The 20,861-nt window shown below is 49.6% G+C and overlaps 1 protein-coding gene across 1 annotated transcript in view; it reads left to right on the top strand.

The window, feature by feature from the left end:
* YEATS2 (YEATS domain containing 2) overlaps positions 1–20,861 on the top strand; it is a 1,439,149-nt gene that overhangs the window by 1,345,816 nt on the left and 72,472 nt on the right. The window contains 2 exon segments of the mRNA XM_030217135.1: positions 15,742–15,778; positions 15,781–15,815. Of these exon segments, the coding sequence (XP_030072995.1) occupies positions 15,742–15,778; positions 15,781–15,815 (72 nt within the window).

The raw sequence follows: 20,861 nt of genomic DNA, 5'->3' as shown, positions 1-20,861 counted from the left end.
ACAGTTTTTACTCTCTTAGTTGCCTCCCTAAGTTTTTTTTTTACCGTTCTTCTCATTTTATCATAGTCTCCTTTTTTAAAGTTAAACGCTAACGTATTTGACTTTCTGTGTACAGTTACTTCAAGGTCGATATCAAAACTGATCATATTATGGTCACTGTTATCAAGCGGCCCCAGTACCATAACGTCCCTCACCAGATCATGCACTCCACTAAGGAGCAAGTCTAAAATTTTTCCTTCTCTCGTCGGCTCCTGCACCAGTTGCTCCATAAAGCTGTCCTTGATTTCATCAAGGAATTGTATCTCTGTAGCGTGTCCCGATGTTACATTTACCCAATCTATATTTTTGATAATTGAAGTCACCCATTATTATCACATTGCCCATTTTGTTCGCATCTCTGATTTCTTTTATCATTTCTGTGTCTACCTGTTCATCCTGGCGAGGCGGACGGTAGTACACTCCTATCACCGTTTTTTTCCCTTTTATACATGGAATTTCAACCCACAATGATTCAAAGGTGTGATTTGTGTCCTGCTGAATTTGTAATCTATCTGAGTCAAGGCTCTCGTTAATATACAATGCTACCCCTCCACCAGTCCGGTCCACCCTATCACTACGATATACTTTGTACCCCGGTATGACAGTGTCCCACTGGTTATCCTCCTTCCACCAGGTCTCAGTAATGCCTATTATATCCAATTTTTCGTTTAGTGCAATATATTCCAACTCTCCCATCTTATTTCTTAGACTCCTAGCATTTGCATATAGACATTTCAGAGTATGTCTGTTGTTCTTATTTGCATGATGCTTAGTACTAGACACTATTGATTTGACATCTTTTGTCTGATCTTTAGTTGTATTTAAGGGCACCTGGTCTACCACGGTCTGTTGTGCAACCTCACTATCCAGAAACCCTATGTTCCCTGTTTGTGAGGTAGACCTTAAGAGTGTCAACAGGGGCCTCCAGGTCTTATCGTTCCACATGGAGACCCTGAGGTTTTATTGAGGTGGTGTGCAAGGGCAAATTTCTCACTGTGTTGAACCTTTCCAAGGCAAACATACCAGGCTATAATCTGTTTAGGAAGGATAGAGAGGGTCATAAAGGTGGAGGAGTAGCGTTGTATGTGAGGAATGATATCATGGCGACTGAAATGACAGGGACCTGGGGAAAGGAAGAAGCGATATGGATCACCTTAAAAAGAGATGATAGAACCTCTGTCCACTTGGGTGTTGTCTACAGACCCCCGACACAATTAGAGGAACTAGATAAAGACCTGATCACAGATATTAAAAAATTAGGAAAGAAAAAAGAGGTTCTGTTAATGGGAGATTTCAATCTGCCGGATGTAGATTGGAAGGATCCTTCTGAGAAATTGGAAAGAAGTAGAGAGATCGTGGATGCTTTCCAAAGTGCTCTGCTCAGACAAATTGTAACGGAACCCACGAGGGAGGGAACGACACTGGATATGGTGCTCACAAATGGGGATAGTGTGTCAAATGTCCGAGTGGGTGCACAGTTGGGAAGCAGCGACCATCAAACGGTTTGGTTTGATATGACAGCTGAAGTGGAGGGCAGCCACTCTAACTCAAAGTCCTGGATTTCAAGCTTGCTGACTTTAGTAAAATGGGGGAATACCTGAGGAAGGAGCTGATGGGCTGGGAGGACGTACAAGAAGTGGAAGGACAGTGGTCCAGGCTGAAAGAAGTAATAAATAGGGCCACAGACCTTTATGTAAGGAGAGTAAATAAAAGCAAGAGAAAAAGGAACTGATATGGTTCTCCAAGCAAGTGGCTGAGAAAATAAAGGCTAAAGAGTTGGCGTTCCAAAAATATAGAAAATCTCAAGAAGAGGAACACGGGGAGGAATACCGGATGAAACTGAAAGAAGCCAAGAGAGAGGTATGTCTCACGAAGGCGCAAGTGGAAGAACAAATGGCTAGAAAGGTAAGGAGGGGCGACAAAAATTTCTTCAGGTATATTAGTGAAAGGAGAATGACTAAAAAGGGAATTGTGAGACTAAAAGATACAGCGAAACGCTATGTAGATAATGATGAAGAAAAAGCCAATGTGCTAAATAGATACTTTTGTTCTGTTTTCACTGAAGAAAATCCTGGAGAAGGACCACAAGGGACTGGCAAAAGTACACCTGAGAATGGAGTGGATAGAGCACCATTCACGGAAGAGAGTGTGTATCAACAACTTGGAAAGCTAAAGGTGGACTAAGCCATGGGACCGGACGGGATCCACCCCAGAATATTGAGGGAGCTCAGAGAGGTTCTGGCGGGTCCTCTTAAAGATTTGTTTAATAAGTCCTTGTGGACGGGAGAGGTTCCAAGGGATTGGAGAACGGCGGATGTGGTCCCTCTTCACAAAAGTGGTGATGGGGAAGAAGCTGGAAACTACAGGCCGGTAAGCCTCACTTCGGTTATTGGAAAAGTAATGGAAGCGATGCTGAAGGAAAGGATAGTGAATTTCCTGGAAGCCAATAAGTTGCAAGATCCGAGACAACATGGTTTTACCAGAGGGAAATCGTGCCAAACGAATCTCATTGAATTCTTTGATTGGGTAACTGGAGAATTGAATCATCGGCATGCTATAGACGTAATCTACTTAGATTTTAGCAAAGCTTTTGACACAGTTCCCCACAGGAGGCTCTTAAATAAACTCGATGGGCTGAAGATAGGTCCCGAAGTGGTGAACTGAATTAGGAACTGGTTGATGGACAGATGACAGAGGGTGTTGGTAAATGGAGTTTGCTCGGAGGAGGGAAAGGTGAGTAGTGGAGTGCCTCAGGGATCGGTGCTGGGGCCGATTCTGTTCAATATATTTGTGAGTGACATTGCCGAAGGGTTAGAAGATAAAGTTTGCCTATTTGCAGATGATACTAAGATTTGCAACAGAGTGGACACCCTGGAGGGAGTGGAAAGCATGAAAAAGGATCTGAGGAAGCTAGAAGAATGGTCTAAGTTTTGGCAATTAAAATTCAATGCAAAGTGATGCACTTAGGGAGTAGAAACCCACGAGAGCCTTATGTGTTAGGCGGTGAGAGTCTGATAGGTACTGAGGGGGAGAGGGATCTTGGGGTGATAGTATCCGAGGATCTGAAGGCGTTGAAACAGTGTGATAAGGCGGTGGCCGTAGCGAGAAGGTTGCTAGGCTGTATAGAGAGAGGTGTGATCAGCAGAAGAAAGGAAGTGTTGATGCCCCTGTACAAGTCGTTGGTGAGGCCCCACCTGGAGTATTGTGTTCAGTTTTGGAAGCCGTACCTTGCGAAGGATGTTAAAAAAATGGAAGTGGTGCAAAGAAAAGCTACGAGAATGGTATGGCATTTGCGTTCCAAGACGTATGAAGAGAGACTTGCTGACCTGAACATGTATACCCTGGAGGAAAGGAGGAACAGGGGTGATATGATACAGACGTTCAAATATTTGAAAGGTATTAATCCGCAAACAAATCTTTTCTAGAGATGGGTAGGCGGTAGAACGAGAGGACATGAAATGAGATTGAAGGGGGGCAGACTCAGGAAAGATGTCAGGAAGTATTTTTTCACGGAGAGGGTGGTGGATGCTTGGAATGCCCTCCCGCAGGAGGTGGTGGAGATAAAAACGGTAACGGAATTCAAACATGCGTGGGATATACATAAAGGAATCCTGTGCAGAAGGAATGGATCCTCAGAAGCTTAGCCAAAATTGGGTGGCAGAGCAGGTGGGGGGAAGAGGGGTTGGTGGTTGGGAGGTGAGGATAGTGGAGGGCAGACTTATACGGTCTGTGCCAGAGCCGGTGATGGGAGGCGAGACTGGTGGTTGGGAGGCAGGGAATCCTGCTGGGCAGACTTATACGGTCTATGCCCTGAAAAAGACAGGTACAAATCAAGGTAAGGTATACACATATGAATTTATCTTGTTGGGCAGACTGGATGGACCATGCAGGTCTTTTTCTGCCATCATCTACTATGATACTATGTATGTATTCCCAATCATCCGGACCATCGCAAGTTCTTGCGCTTTGCAATTTGTGGTTGTCATCAGTTCTGGGCTCTTTCCTTCGGGCTAGCCACGGCGCACACAATTGTTTACCAAGGTGGTGGTGGCAACAGCGGCCCACCTCCACAAGAAGGGTGTCCTGGTCCACCCCTACCTGGACAATTGGTTGATTCAGGCCAAGTCCTGTGAGAAGAGCTTGCAGGACACGGCCCACATGGTGTCTGTGTTGCAACACCTCGGCTGGGTGGTCAGCATGGCCAAGAGTCTGCTCCAGGCAACCCAAACCCTGGAGTACCTGGGTGTGCGGTTTGACACAGTGGTGGAGAATTTCTTTCTGCCCCAGGAGCAGATGCTGAAGATTCAAATGCAGGTAAGGGGTTTGATGGTTCACCTCCCCCCTTTTCTGCATGGGACATTTTGCAGTAGCTTTGCTGCATGGCAGCAGCAACGATCCAAGTGTTGCTGTGGGTGAGGGCCCATATGTGCCCAATCCCTTGGTCCTTGCTGTCCCGCTGGTCACTGATATCGAGTGACCTTCAGACTCTGCTCCTCCTACCCCGGGTGGTATGGGACAGTGTACTTTGGTGGCAGGACCCAGCTCGGCTGTTGACCGGTATGCTGCTGGAGACGCCGAGCTGGGTCCTGCTGACAACGGATGCCAGCCTGCTCGGTTGGGGGTTAATTGTTTGAGTCAGCTACCCCAGGGCCTTTGGTCGTAAGAGATGACTGAGTGGTCCATCAACCATCTGGAGGCCAGGGCCATTCAGCTCGCTGTGGAGTCCTTTCAGGCCATTCTGGAGAGCAGTGCAGCCTGGATTCTGTTGGACAATGGCACGACGGTGGCATATGTGAACCATCAGGGGGACACCAGGTACTTGAGGCGATCTTGCCACAACACATGGCTGGCGTTTCGAATGTGCAAGCTGATTACCTCAGTTGGCCCCTTCTGGATCTCGGGGGAACTCCGAGGCGGTGTTCCACTCTCTCCGCCCATTGGGGTTCTGATCATGGCCACTGCCAAGAACACCAAGGTGGCTCAGCTCCTCAGTCACAAGAAGGAGCCAGTGTCAGAGGAACCCAATGCCCTTGTCCAGCCCTGGCCGCATCATGTGTTTCCCCTGTGGCCCCCGGTAGGCCGAGTCCTACAGTGGATAGAGGCTCACAGGGGCCAGGTGGTCCTTGTTGTTCTGGATTAGCCTCGTCATCCATGGTAAGGGGATCTGGTGCAGCTGCTGGTAGACCAGCCCCTGTGGTTCCCTCTCTCAACGCCGCTGCTGTTTCAGAGCAGAGCCCCTTGGCCATACCAGACCTGGCTCAATTCTCGCTTACGGCGTGGCTCTTGAGCAGGTGTGGTTATTTGGCAATGGTCGTTTCGACATTGAGTGTGTGGAAACGGTCCAGTATACTGTCCATGTTTGGCACATTTTTGAGGCCTGGTGTGCAGACACTGAGTGGTGCCTTAATGGTCGCAGAGGTCCTGCAGTTCCTTCAGGATGGGTTGCAGAAGGAGTTGGCCCTCTCTTTGCTGAAGATCATTTTGAGGCTCTGGTGGTCTTCTGAGGGCCAGACCAGGGCAGCGCCATCCAGGTGTCACCCATTTTCTGCAGGGTGTTGGTTGTTTGCAAGCTGTCACTTAGACCATTCCTCCCTGGACCTCAACCTGGTGTTGTCTGACCTCACCCTGGTGTTTTGAGCCACTCCAGGTGGCGTCCTTGAAAGACCTTTCGCTCAAGGTGGAGTTTTTTGTTGCCATTATGTTGGCATGGTGTGTTTCGGAGCTTCAGGCACTTTCGTGTTGGGAGGAGTGTGTCATCATGTTAATCAGTCTATCTCGCTGCCAGTGTTCTTCAGGCAGGAGGTTGGGCATGATTTCTCTGGATGTGCACAGGGTGCGTAGGTTTTATTTACACAGGACAATGGATCATCTTTTTCTTTTCTTCACTGGTTGTTAGCTAGGCGAGTCTGCCTTGAAAGGCTACCATCGTTCGTTGTCAGTGGCTCCTTGGTGTCTCTGTGCACTTCCAAGCAGACGCAGGGAACCTTGTTGCAGAGCATGCATTGATTCCTGTCGCAGACATTTGCAGGATGGTTACCTGGTCACTCCATGCACGCCTTAAGCACTACCATTTGGATGCCCAGGCTTGCGGGAGGGCTGCCTTTGGGGCGGCAGTTCTGCGGAGGTTGGCTGTATCTCGCCCTTGTGAGTACTGCTCTGGTATTCCCACTTGTAGGGCATGGTCTGGAGCTGATTCTAAGGAAGGAGAAATTAGGGCTTACCTGCTAATTTACTTTCCCTTTAGTCATTCCTGAGCTGGTACGTCAAGCTCCATCTCTGGCCGTCTTCAATCTAAGCTAAAAGCCCACCTTTTGATGCTGCTTTTAACTCCTAACCCTTATTCACTTTGTTCAGAACCCTTATTTTATCATCCTCACTTTAATATTCCCTTATCTCTTGTTTGTCCTGTTTGGCTGTCTAATTAGATTGTAAGCTTTGTCAGAGCAGGGACTGTCTCTTCATGTTCAAGTGTACAGCGCTGCATACGTCTAGTAGCGCTATAGAAATAAGTAATAGTAGTAGGATTCCAGACCATGCCAATTCCCTCCCTTGCTCTGTTTTTGCTCTTCTTTGTCTGTTACCGCTTTGGGGATTCACCGCTGGAGGATTTGTCAGGAGGCGGAAGGCGACTGGCTACTTGTGTGTCTTAAGGACTTCTAACAAAAAAAAAAAAAAGCACTAGGTAAAACACAATACAGGATACCTTTGCAAAGACTGTCAAAGAGATATTGCTGTATACATTGGTAGGACGAGTCCTGTTTTGCGCGATGGTTCTTCTCTGCCAGGGTTAGGCAGTTCCTTGTTTGTTCAGGTTGTTCCAGTTCCCCATGGGACTTTGTAGGAGGATCTGTAGTTCCTTCATTTCCTAATGTTGCTTTAATCAGTAGAAATAGTGAGGTGTGCAGAGGTTCACAGCACCAAATGTATGCACTTCACAGTTTGTTTCAGTCTGGTAGGAGGGCATATACCCACTCGTAGGACATGGTCTGGAGCAACTAAAAGAAAGTAAATTATCAGGTAAGCCCTAATTTCTCCATCCTGCAGTTTTGTCCTTCATTTACATACACCTTTATCCCAGAAGATTTACCTAGCAACCTTCAGGTTGCTGGCCTGAGACTTCTTAGAACCGCTCTGTGGATGGCAGGGACTCAACAAAAATAGCTGGCTTTCCTTACTTCCAGGCCATCCCAGCACCCCAACTCCAATGACACGTTGAGCCCATCTGTATCTCGACCAGACTGTAGGTATTCGTTTGGAAGATTCAAGGTGCATGGAAGATTCTTTGATAGGGCTAACAAAATATTTGAGTTACTTTCAGGAGCTTTTTCATTTTACTTTTGTGATATGGAGTGGAGGAGTAGCCTATAACAGTGCAGAAGACTGAGAACCAGGGGAGCCCGGTTCAAATTCCACTGCAGCTCCTTGTGATCTTAAGCAAGTCACTTAATCCTCCATTGCCTCAGGTACAAATTCAGACTGTGAGCCCCTCCAGGAACAGAACAATATCTACTGTACCCAGGGCTGGCTTAACCTGTGGACCAGGTGAGGCTCTGGTCCAGGCCACCGGTGATAAAGGGCACCAACATTAGGCCCAGGCCAGTGACGTCACCAGCCTATAGGTTAAGCCAGTGGTTCTTTTTTTAAAAACTTTGCAGCACCACTGACTGTCTCTTTTCTTCTCCCTCCCCCCCCCCCCCCCATTGAACCAGCGCCTTCCCCTCCCCCGTGAAACCTGCACCGCTCCCTCTTCTTTCCTGAACCCACCCCCCCTGAGTCCAGCACTGCTTTCTCTTCTCCCCTCCCCTCAGTCTATCAAACCTGCTTTCTTTAATGGCCCCAGGCTGCCTGAGCCAGATCCTTCCCTCTGCTGCACTCTTCCCCGCTGACACAACATCTTGTGTACACAGCAGAGGGAATGATCCAGTGCCGGCTCAGGCAGCCTGTTATTGCTGCAGGGGCCACTAAAGAAAGCAGGTTTGACAGACCGAGGAGAGAGGAGAAGAGAATGGGTGAATGTCTGAAGGAAGGAGAAGGTGCTGAACTCATGTTGGGGGCTGAGGGAAATAGAGGGCACAGTGCAAGACAAGGGAGGGCTGGTAAAAAGAGGGAGTGGTGTTGGATCCATAGGGGAGGGGCTGAGGGATAAAAAGAAATTGGTGCTGGATTCACTGGGGGGCTTAGGGTAAAAGCGGGAGTGGTGCTAGATTCAGGAGGCTGCTGAAGAACAAAGAGAGGAAGTGTGCTGGCTCACGGGGTTGGAGTGCTGAGGGAGAATTGTTAGACTCATGAGGGGTCTGAGTTGCTGGACTCACGAGGGGGAACTGAAGGAAGAAGGAGAGGTTCTGGACTCAAAAGGGGGGAGCTTAGGGAAGGAAGAGGGAGAGGTCCTTGGCTTGTGGGGGAGAAGGGAGATGAGAAATGTGCTGAACCCATGGGAGGGTGAAAGGGAGAGGTACTGGATCTGCAGGGGTAGGGGGATAGGAGAGATGCTATACTATGGGTGAGGGAACCAGGGAGAGGAGAGGAAGATGGCAGACCATCGGGGGGGGGGGTGTTCTGGGCAGAGGGGGAGATGATGAACCATAGGTGGAGGGAGAGAATGAGTAAGAGAAGGGAAGAGATGCTGGACCCACAAGAGATGAGGTACAACAATCCCTGATGCCATGCATCTTCCCGATTTGTTTAGGCGGTAAACCACACTTAGCAGGCTTTCAATTCTGGTGTGCAGTTTCCGCTTATACAACCTGGGAAGGTGCGTGGCATTGGGATTTGTGTGGCCATGTCTCCTAGCACCAGGCTGGGTTTCCTGAGTAGGCTCTCTGATAGAGGGGACATGGAGTTGTTACAGCATAGAGGTGGAGGGAGAGGGGACAGGGAATAGCTGGACTATAATGGGGAAGGAGGGAGAAAGATAAGACCGGGCGTTGCTGGATCATAAAGATGAAGGGGGAGAGGAAACTGGAAGTTGCTGGACTATAGGCGTAGAGGGGACAGGGAGTTACTGGACCATAAGGAGGAAGGGGAGACAGGGAAATGCTGGACCATAGGGGTGGAAGGGAGAGGGGCCAGGGAAATGCTGGACCATAGTAGTGGGGGGGATGACAGAGAGATGCTGGGCTACAACAGTATAAGACAGGACAGGGAGGGGAGATATTTGGCATGGTGGAACCATGTAGGAGAGACCATGGGGGTTCTCAAGGAGATGAGCATAGGCGGTCGGTGGCCCAACTGTTTGGGGAGGCTAAAGGGGGCGGGGTTAGGGGTGGAGCTTAAATCCATAATTGTCTGATAACACACAGAAAAAATAAATAAAAATAAAAGTCACAATACCTTTTAATAAATTTAGATATTAGATATGTATCATATGTCAAAGAATAAAGTGGTTGCTCAAAGCATATACTAATCACAATCGTTCAACTCCAAAACACTATGCACAACTTTGTGCAAAAACACACTCAGAACCTTACTGTACCATAAATATTACACTGGGCAGAACCTAATACACCAATATACCACCCATATGGAAAATGCAGACCGTCAACAATATGAAACAAGGGATCATAATATCACAATTCTCATGTAGAGCCACAAAACATCCTAATTTTAATGTGGGATAAAATGCTATACATAAGTAAATAAATATAAACATTTAATGTTCAGCACCTGATTCTCAAAGTGGACATATTCCAAACACTATAATGAAATAAAATGATCTTTTCTACCTTTGTTGTCTGGTGACTTTGTTTTTCTGATCATGCTGGCCCAGTATCCGATTCTGCTGCTATCTGTCCTCTTAACTCCATTTCCAGGGCTTCCTTTCCATTTATTAGTTTACTTTCCGCCTTTCTTCTTCAATTCTTGTCCTACATCCGTAAGTAAAAGCTGGGTCCTCCGCAGACTTGACTGTCCAGTGGATCCAGCTTCTGCCTATTTTCTCCATCCATGTGCAGTTTTTCTACTCTCTTCCTTTTCCCTCATCTCATCTCCTTCCTCACTTTAGTCCCTCCCCCTCCATCCATGTCCAGCATTTCTTCTTCTCTCTCCCTTCCCTCTCCTCCATCTATGTAATGCAACCCTCCCCTCCATCCGCCCACCCATGTCCAGCAACCCTTCTCTCCCATGCCCTCCCCTCCCCTCTATCCACCCATATCCAGCAACCCTCCTCTCCCCTTGCCATCCCCTCCATCCACCCACCCATGTCCAGCAACCTTCCTCTCCCCCTGCCCTCCCCTCCATCCACCCATGTCCAGCAACCCTGCTCTCCCCTCCATCCTCCCATGCACAGCAGCCCTCCTCTCCCCCCTGCCCTGAGCACTCCCTGCCCACCAGCTACTCTTCTCTCCCCTGCCCCCCCAGCCATCTGTAGCTTTCGCTCCCCCCCCCCCCCCCCACTGGGGTCCTGTCTTTTCAGTCCGCTCTCACCCATCCGCGTTCTCCCTCGCTCCGACACCGGCAATTCACATAGAAGCCAGCCAGCCTTAATCTGCCTGCGTTGGAGCCTCTCCCTCAGATGCGTCCCACCTCTGCGTAAGACAGGAAGTTGTATTACAGGAGGCGGGACGCATCTGAGGGAGAGGCTCCGATGCAGACAGATTAAGGCTGGCTGGCTTCTATGTGAATCGCGGCATCGGAGCGAGGGAGAACGCGGATGGGTGAGAGCGGCGGGGGCGGGTGGAGGCAGAGACCGGTCATCTGTTTGGGGGAGCGACCGCTCCCCTTGCGCCCCACCTTGGCCAGCAGCCAAGGAAGTCCACGATTTGGCTGGGGAGGCTTAGCCTCCCCAAGCCTCTTATACAGGGCGCCTATGGAGATGAGTGAGAGAAAGGTGTAAGTACAGAGGGTAGAATTGTTCTAATGGGGAGTGGGTGAAAGAGAAGGGAATAGGAGGCCAAAGAAGGAGTGAGACAGGAGATGTAGGTGAGAGGAGGAGATGGAAAGTTGATAGGTACTGACAAGTGAAGTTTAGGTGTGGAGGACTGAAGAGTGAGAAGGTGAAATTTGAGGGGAAAGACAGAAAAGAGAGAAAGAGGAAATATATCAAAGGCAGATATAGTGAGGGAATAGAAAAAGATAAGAGGAAAGTGGAGAAAGGACAAATAGACTGCACTCACAGGAAAAACAGCAAGAAGACAGACAGGAAAACAGAAAAGAAGAAACTGGGACCAACATGCTTGGAAAAATAAAGTACCCAGACAATAAAGGTAGAAAAATGTGTGTGTTGTGTATTTATTTGGTGGAATTTGTTAGTTTTGGGAAGTGTGCATCATGGATGTCTTTGTATTTCTTTTTTCTGTACAAGAAAAAAATGCATTTCTGTTTTTATTTCTCCTATATTGTGGTACACACTAGTTTGACGTCTTGGGTTTCCTAGTTCAGTTTTTGTCGTTATATTTCTAATGTGTGATCCCTTGTTCTGTATTTGGTGTGTGACTGAGGTGTGTTATTCTTTTGGCAAGTAGTTTCTGAGTACAACTCCATAGTAGGCCCACTTGTTCTGTTTTACCAGTAGTAGGTGTATTGGTATTCTAGGACCCTGTGTTATACTTGTAGTGCTGCCTGTTCTTAAGTAGGGTTCTTGTTTAAATTTTAGGAATCAGTTCTACTGTTCTATGGTAGATTTGCTACATGTATATTGAGTTAGGATTTTTTTCAGGTTTTGTGTTATTTCACAATACACCAGATAGTGGAGACTGGAGAGATGTATTTAGCTATTACTGAGATAACATGAGAATCAGAATTTTTTTTTGTTTAATTTTGGTATGATAACTTCCATGGAGAATGTGCTACTTATGATCCACACCTGTTTGGGGAGGGGGGAGATGGGGTTTGTATGGATGCAGAGATCTTTACATCCTATATAATAATTTGCACCTCTGTCTGGATGCCTGGGTTCGTAACCACAGTTCCCATTGGTCCCGCCTGGGATTGACATCACAGGGCGGACCAATGGGAAGTGAGAGGGAAGGGAACCAGCATCAGCCACCAGAGGTGAGTAAACATCAACCCCCCCCCCCAAAGTTCCGTGACCCCTTCCTCCCCTCCTTCCACTCCCGTCTGTCCGAGTTCCACACCCCCCATCTCCTCCGACTTCCGCGCCCCCCCCCTCCGATTTCCACCACCCAGCACCTCCCTCCCTCTCTGTGGTCTCCGAGTGCAAGCAAGACGTGTGCGGGTGCCCCAGCCTTTGTAAGTGCCAGCAGTTGTTTAAACGTTTACTCTCCTGCTCTGCTGCACACTGAAGTCCAGCACGCACGGACGCCGCTTCAGACTGCCTTTGCTTTCGCTTCTGTTTCAGCTGTTCCTCTGGTCCCGCCCTCATTTCCTGTTTGCGGAAGGGCGGGACCAGAGAAACAGCTGAAACAGAAGCAAAGGCAGTCTGAAGACTGGCACTTACAAAGGGCTGGGGGCACCCACACACGTCCTGCTTGCATTCGGCCACAGAGAGAGAGGGAGGGAGCCACGGGGTTGTGGAACTCAGACGACAGTGTGTGCATGGAATTCGGACGGCACGGGACGAGGGGGGGGAGGGGGGTCCTGGAGACGAGAGAGGGGGAGTGGATCCTGAGACGAGAGGGGGGGAGGGTGGTCCTGAGACGAGAGAGGGGGGAGGAGGGGGGAGGGACGGGTCCTGGAAGAGGAGTTTAAATTTAGGATGATGTGTTCATTCCCTCCAGCATGTTTTTTGGAGGATGTGTTGATTCTCTCCAGGAGGCGCGTGTGTTCCCCTCCAGTTCTTTAAATAGGAGGATGAGTTCATTCCCTCCAGTGTGTTGGGAGGATGTGTGATTCCCTCCAGGAGGCGCGTGTGTTCCCCTCCACTTATACAATAAGGAGGATGAGTTTATTCCCTCCAGGAGGATGTGCATTCCCTCCTTTATGAGTTCATACCCTTGTGATGGGCCATCGTTCGCTGTGAGGAAAGCTCTTGTGATTCCCATTGCGGTTTGCCATACTGCTTTGGATGCTTCAAATACTGAAGAGGCAGTGGAGCTAGCTGGCCAAGAGGGCACTGTGAAAGTTTGAGTGCTCTCTATCTCCCCTGCTGGTTGATGGACATAACCCATACGTAATGGCTTCATCTGCTATGACTAAAGGAAAGAAAATTACTAAGGTAAGAACCTAAATTTCCCTTATTTGAATAAGCACCTTTACTCACAGTTAACTGCAGATCAGAGGTTGTGCCCCACTGGCAACGAGTCTCACTGGTACTGAGATTAGCAGTAGTTCCGAGCTGGCAGAATGGTGTACAATGCCCTCTTTCAGCAACATTCAAGGTAAGAACTAAGTGCGGTAACGTGGCTAACACATGAAAGGGATCTAAAAGTGTCTTACACAAATGGCCACTACCTCATGGATTACCGGAAACAAAACCGTGCACACTCTGACCCAGTAAGCAGAGGGAAAGCACCAGGGAGTAAAGCCTACCAACTACCAAACATCGTGAGCATTTAACACAAGCTAGTGGAATCACGGAGCCAATACCCTACACCACCACAATGCTATGTTGATGTGACTCTGCCGTGCCCTTAACAGAAAGTTGTCACACTCACACCGGACCCACTCAAGAACCATGGAAAGGCTTGTCAGGAGATAGAGCACATTCTGCTGTCATGGAGGTGGGTACGGCATTTGAGGCTGGCATACAGGCTGGGAGAAAAACAGTTTGTAAAGTGGGTTTTTTGGTGGGAGGGGGTTAGTGACCACTGGGGGAGTCGGGAGGTCATCCCCGATTCCCTCCGGTTGGTCATCTGGTCAGTTGGTGGCACTTTTTTGGGACTTGGACCTGAAAAAAAGGGTCCAAATAAAGCGGCACCAAATTCTCATAAAAAACACCCTTGTTTCGATTATCAGCTAAAGACGCCCATCTCTCCTCGGCCGATAACCACGCCCCAGTCCTGCCTTCGCCACACCCTCCAACACGCCCCTGTGATCTTGTTCGCTCTCTGTGCCGGACTGCAGTTGAGGACGCCAAAAATCAGGTTTCGATTATACCGATTTGGGCGCCCACGGGAAAAATGGACGCCCATCTCCCGATTTGGGTCGAAATATGGGCGTCTTTCTCTTTCGAACATAAGCTGGATACTGTATCAGACCAACGGTCTGTGAGGGTCATGGGATGCAAGCATGTCCATCAAGTAAGTACTGACTGAAAAACGGTGAGAACCACTGGGTTAAGCCAAGGCACTAAAACGTACCCTGGCACCTGGGATTTCCTTCCCTCAAATTTTTCCGAACTTACCTTGTGCTGCCAGTGCCCAGAATGCATTTTCCACTTGCTTACAGTTTGTTCAGCTCACTGGTTAATCAGAAGTGTCCCCTCTGTCCGTTTACTGCTGACACAGGTGTTGCCATCCCAAGGATTTTAACTTGGCCCACTACACCCCATCTAACCCTAGCCCTGCCCCCTTTTTTCCTCCCCAAACATCTGAGTCACTGGCCTTGGGACCCTGACCTATCCAGTTTTCTGGATATCCACAGTGAATACATGAGAGGTTTGCATGCATTGCTTTTGTGATATACAAATCTGTCATGTACATTAATGATGGGTATGAGTATCCTGAAAACCAGAATGCCAAGATATGTCCTTGGGACTGGGTTGAGAAACACTTGTTTAAATTATTGAATTGTATTTGACCCCAAGGCAGGGGGGTGGGACAGTGCACGTGGCAGGGGGGGGTGCAAAAACAAAAATTGGTCCAGGGCGCCACAGCCTTTGAGCTGGCCCTGACTGTACCTGAATGCATACTGCTTTGGTAGATTTTGGGCTGCCCGACAGTGTGTAAGACACTAAGGGGCCCTTTTACTAAGCCATGCTAAAAAGTGTCCAGCGCTATTTTTAGCATGTGGGTTTCCTGCACGCTGAGGCCACTATTAGTGTGGCTGTAAAATGGCCATAATTTCTTTCTTTTTTTTTACCATTAATGGCCACGCACTAATTTCCCAGTTAGCACATGAGAGCCCTTACTGCCACCTGTTTTGTAGTCACTAGAGGCTCCCATGCTAATCCTGCGCTAAACAGGCAGCACATGGCAATTTACCTGTGCTACCTGATTAGCACAGGGCACACCTACTCTCCTCTAAATATGCCTCCTGTGCTAAAAAATATTTTATATTTTTATATATTTTATATTTTTTAGCACAGGATTGGCAAGCACCAATCCCAGAACTGCCGCAGGACACCCGAGCACGTCCAGTAGTAATCCTTTTTAACGTGCAGTAAGCACACGTTAATGTTTACCGCTGCTTAGTAAAAGGGCCCCTAAAAATATAAATATGGAAAGAGAAACATATTTCAAGTATTACTGTTTTTGATAACATAATCAGAATCTGTTTCCTATAATAAGCCATATTGCATCCTTCAGTTTTATTGACTAGAAATGAATTGGGGCTTCAATGTAATTGAATTCATGTTAATGGAATACCTAATTTGTCCAGTCATAGGACTGTTGTCATCCATCCACAAGCTAGAAAATATTCAACTCGTATAACAATTGAGCCAGTCCTGGTTTTCCCATCGTATGGATGGACTTTGTAGATGTTTTTTTTCCATGAGAAATTGAAGCTATAAGTCCATTCATCCAATGGGTGAAAAAACAGGAATAGCTCAAGCCCTTCCCTTACAGACATGAACTATTTTATGGTAACCTTATCTTTAATTTACTTGTAACCCAAGATAATTTTATCTTTTTATGCTTTCCTTAGATAGGAATTTCCTTTCAACCAATTGAATTACAGAAAAATGTTTTGCAGCTGTTATAGAAGACATGATTTTAAAGGTAAGAATTCATTATTCTAAGTATTATGTGTTTCTTTTAAAATGCCTTTACAAAACTCAAGATTCTGTGCATCATCAAAGACAACAAACAGTGCAATACAGTGTAGGAACTAGTGGATCTTCTTCAAAATATTCAAAGAAATCCTGCTACTACCTGCCAACATCAAAGAGTAAAAAAGCTTGGATCAAAAAAAGTGAGTTTTCATTAACTTCTTAAACTGTCCTATGTTAGCACAAAGGTGCAAATGGCCAGACGGAGCATTCCACATTACTGGACCTGCTATTTGAGAATTCCTGTGCCTTCCTCATAGCATAGTGTGTGAACATTAGCAAATCAACTGCTAATTTCTTAACAGAATCAGATCTCAGCCCCCTAGCAGATGACAAACAACTTTACAAAAGAATGAAATACCACGGCATTCTCCCTTAAATAGTCTGATGAAGAAGACACCAAACCTTACACTGGATTCTAAGTCTCATGGGCAACCAATGTAACTTTCAGAGTGGGAGTAATATGCATTCTCCAAGGACAAGCAGCCTGCCTTGTTCTCACTGATGGGTGACGTCACGGCAGCTCCTCCAATCGGATCTTCACTAGCAAAGGCCTTTGCTAGTCCTCGCGCGCCCATGCGCACCGCGCATGCGCGGCCGTCTTCCCGCCGAAACCGGCTCGTGCCGGCCAGTCTTCTTTTGTCCACGCTCGGTACGGTCGTGTTAACCCGTTCGCGCCCCTTAAGTCGACCCTCGCGCGTTCTCTTTTGGACTTTCGCTAACTTAAACAAAAAAAAGGATTTTGGAAAAGGACCTTTTCGGTTCTTTTCCCTTTCCGCTATTTCCAATTTTTGCCCCGGTAAGTTTTCTTTCGTCTTCGGGGTAGGCCCTTTTCAGGCCTCGGGTCGAATTTTTTTCTTCCCCTCTTTTTTGGTGCCTACCGCAATTACGAGTTTTGATTTCGCCCGGCGTGATTTTTCCGCCCATGTCATCGAAGTCTCCCAGCGGCTTCAAGAAGTGCACCCAGTGCGCCGGGTAATCTCGCTCACTGACAGGCACGCGTCGTGTCTTCAGTGTCTGGGGCTGGGCACCGCCCGCAGGCCTGTAGTCTGTGCGCCCTTTTACAAAAGCGGACTCAGGTAGCAAGATTGGCCCAGTGGAACGTTTTGTTCTCGGGTTCTTCGTCGGCATCGGCACCGGGAGTATCGAGTGCATCGACGTCGACAGCGTCTAGACCTCCGTCCTCGGCCGCGACGCATCGAGGCAATAGACCCTCTGCATCGGGGCTGAGACACGGAAGGCTGCGTCGGCGTCGGTGGTACCGAGACCTCCTCTTCTGCTCATGTCGTCGGACGGTGGTGCTTCGACTGGAGTGGCAGGTGAGGGCTGTCCATTCCCCTGCTGGTGGCGGTGAGCCTTCGGGTGGGTCTCCCCCTACCCTGAGGGTCCTGCGGTAAAGCCCCCCCGAGACCAGACCTTCTTCGGCCTCGCGCCCGAGGAAGCGAAGGCTGGATTCTACGTCCTCGTCCGGTGCCGGGAAGCTCCAGTGACATGCTTCGTCCCAAGAAGTCGAAGAAGCATCGAAACGGTCCTGCCTTCCCCTATCGGCACCGAGGCATCTGGGTCGCCGAGGGAGTACGGTGCACCCAGTAGGGGGCATTCGGCACCGAGAGGACCGCTCACCCTTCTGGTCAAAGGGTGTCGATGCGCTCCACTATGGACAGCCCGAAACAGCCTCCACGCCCGGAACAGACTCTGACATCGACACCTGCATCGGCTTCCACGTCTTTCTCACAGCCGCTCTGCACGAGAGTCTCCGCGCCGTTCTCCCAGAGATTCTGGGAGAGCTGTTGCGCCCTTCCCCTCCGGTACCGTCGAGTGAGGCGCCGGCTGGCCCTTGCCGGGGTGAGGTCTCCGACATCGGTGCCGCGTGCGGTACCGACAGCGGTCGCCTCCCAGGAAGGCTCCCCGTCGGAGGAGGGAGCTTCGCCGGTGCGGGCGAGGGAGTCTACCTCTCGATGCTCCCACCGTGGCCGTGGTTCCACGAGTCGAGCCGGGCACGGCTTCAGACACAGGTCCGTGAACTTGTGTCTGATACCGAAGGTGAGGCCTCGTGGGAAGAGGAGGAGGACATCAGATATTTCTCTGACGAGGAGTCTGAGGGCCTTCCTTCTGATCCCACTCCCTCCCCTGAAAGGCAGCTTTCTCCTCCCGAGAGTCTGTCTTTTGCGGCCTTTGTCCGGGAGATGTCTACGGCCATCCCTTCCCGGTGGTTGTGGAGGACGAGCCCAGGGCTGAAATGTTTGAGCTCCTGGACTATCCTTCTCCACCTAAGGAAGCGTCCACAGTACCCATGCATCATGTCCTAAAAAGACATTGCTGGCGAACTGGACCAAGCCATTAAGTAATCCCCACATTCCCAAGAAGATCGAGTCCCAGTACCGGATCCATGGAGACCCAGAGCTGATGCGCACTCAGTTGCCTCACGACTCTGGAGTTGTGGATTTGGCCCTAAAGAAGGCTAAGAGCTCTAGGGAGCATGCTTCGGCGTCCCCGGGCAAGGACTCTAGAACCTTAGACACCTTTGGGAGGAAGGCCTACCATTCTTCTATGCTCGTGGCCAAAATCCAGTCTTACCAGCTCTACACGAGCATACATATGCGGAACAATGTGTGGCAGTTGGCGGGCTTGGTGGACAAGCTCCCCCCTGAGCAAGCCAAGCCATTTCAGGAGGTGGTCAGGCAGCTGAAGGCGTGCAGAAAATTCCTGGCCAGAGGGGTGTATGACACCTTTGATGTTTCGTCCAGGGCCGCTGCTCAAGGTGTGGTGATGCGCAGACTCTCATGGCTGCGTGCCTCCGACCTGGAGAATAGGATCCAGCAGCGGATTGCGGACTCGCCTTGCCGTGCAGATAGCATTTTTGGAGAGAAAGTCGAGCAGGTGGTAGAGCAACTACACCAGCGGGATACCGCTTTCGACAAGTTCTCTCGCCGGCAGGCTTCAGCTTCTACCTCTACAGGTAGACGATTTTTTGGGGGAAGGAAGACTGTTCCCTACTCTTCTAGTAAGCATAGGTACAATCCTCCTTCTCGACAGCCTGCGGCCCAGGCTAAGCCCAGTGCGCTCGCTCTCGTCAGCAGCGTGCGCCTCAGCAAGGCCCCTCGGCGCCCCAGCAAAAGCAAGGGACGAGCTTTTGACTGGCTCCAGCAGAGCATAGCCGACATCCAAGTGTCAGTGCCGGGGCGACCTGCCAGTCGGAGGGAGGTTGAAAGGTTTTCACCAAAGGTGGCCTCTCATAACCTCCGATCAGTGGGTTCTTCAAATAGTCCGGCAAGGATACCCCTCAATTTGGCCTCCAAACCTCCAAATTGTCCACCGGGAGCTCAGTCTTACAGCTTCCAGCACAAGCTGGTACTTGCAGAGGAACTCTCCGCCCTTCTCAGCGCCAATGCGGTCGAGCCCGTGCCATCGGGCAAGAAGGGCTGGGATTCTATTCCAGGTACTTCCTTGAAGAAAAGAAAACAGGGGGGATGCGTCCCATCCTAGACCTAAGGGCCCTGAACAAATATCTGGTCAGGAAAAGTTCAGGATGCTTTCCCTGGGCACCCTTCTCCCCATGATTCAGGAAAACGATTGGCTATGCTCTCTGGACTTGAAGGATGCCTACACGCACAGCCCGATACTGCCAGCTCACAGACAGTATCTGCGATTTCAGCTGGGCACACGGCACTTCCAGTACTGTGTGCTACCCTTTGGGCTCGCCTCTGCGCCCAGAGTGTTCACGAAGTGCTTGGCTGTAGTAGTACACGTGTTCCCCTATCTCGACGATTGGCTGGTGAAGAACACATCCGAGGCAGGAGCTCTACAGTCCATGCAGATGACTATTCACCTCCTGGAGCTACTGGGTTTGTGATAAATTATCCGAAGTCCCACCTTCTCCCAGTGCAGAAACTCGAATTCATAGGAGCTCTGCTGGACTCTCGGACGGCTCGTGCCCATCTCCCAGAGCGAGAGCCAACAACTTGTTGTCCCTCATCTCGCGGGTGCGAGCGTCCCAGATCACAGCTCGGCAGATGTTGAGATTGCTGGGCCACATGGCCTCCACAGTTCATGTGACTCCCATGGCCCGCCTTCACATGAGATCTGCTCAATGGACCCTAGCTTCCCAGTGGTTTCAGGCTGCTGGGGATCTAGAAGACGTGATCCACCTGTCCACGAGTTTTCTCAAATCCCTGTATTGGTGGACGATTTGGTCCAATTTGACTCTGGGACGTCCTTTCCAAATTCCTCAGCCACAAAAAGGGCTGACCACGGATGCGTCTCTCCTGGGGTGGGGAGCTCATGTCGATGGGCTTCACACCCAAGGAAGCTGGTCCCTCCAGGAACGCAATCTGCAGATCAATCTCCTGGAGTTATGAGCGGTCTGGAACGCTCTGAAGGCTTTCAGAGATCGGCTGTCCCACCAAATTATCCAAATTCAAACAGACAACCAGGTTGCCATGTATTACATCAACAAGCAGGGGGGCACCGGATCTCGCCCCCTGTGTCAGGAAGCCGTCAGCATGTGGCTCTGGGCTCGCCGTCACGGCATGGTGCTCCAAGCCACATATCTGGCAGGCGTAAACAAAGTCTGGCCGACAGGTTGAGCAGGATTATGCAACTTCACGAGTGGTCGCTCAATTCCCGTGTAGTGCGACATCTTCCAGGTGTGGGGCACCCCCTTGGTAGATTCTTCGCATCTCGAGCCAACCACAAAGTCCCTCAGTTCTGTTCCAGGCTTCAGGCCCACGGCAGACTGGCATCGGATGCCTTCCTCCTGGACTGGGGGGAGGGTCTGCTGTATGCTTATCTTCCCATACCTCTGGTGGGGAAGACTTTGTTGAAACTCAAGCAAGACCGAGGCACCATGATTCTGATTGCTCCTTTTTGGCCGCGTCAGATCTGGTTCCCTCTTCTTCTGGAGTTGTCCTCCGAAGAACCGTGGAGATTGGAGTGTTTTCCGACCCTCATCACACAGGACGAAGGGGCGCTTCTGCATCCCAACCTCCGGTCTCTG

This window comes from Microcaecilia unicolor, chromosome 10 (assembly GCF_901765095.1).
Source record: "Microcaecilia unicolor chromosome 10, aMicUni1.1, whole genome shotgun sequence".
In the NCBI taxonomy this organism is placed as follows: domain Eukaryota; kingdom Metazoa; phylum Chordata; class Amphibia; order Gymnophiona; family Siphonopidae; genus Microcaecilia; species Microcaecilia unicolor.
The sequence above is the reverse complement of the archived record's forward strand: the minus strand, read 5'-3'. Positions and strand labels throughout refer to the sequence as shown.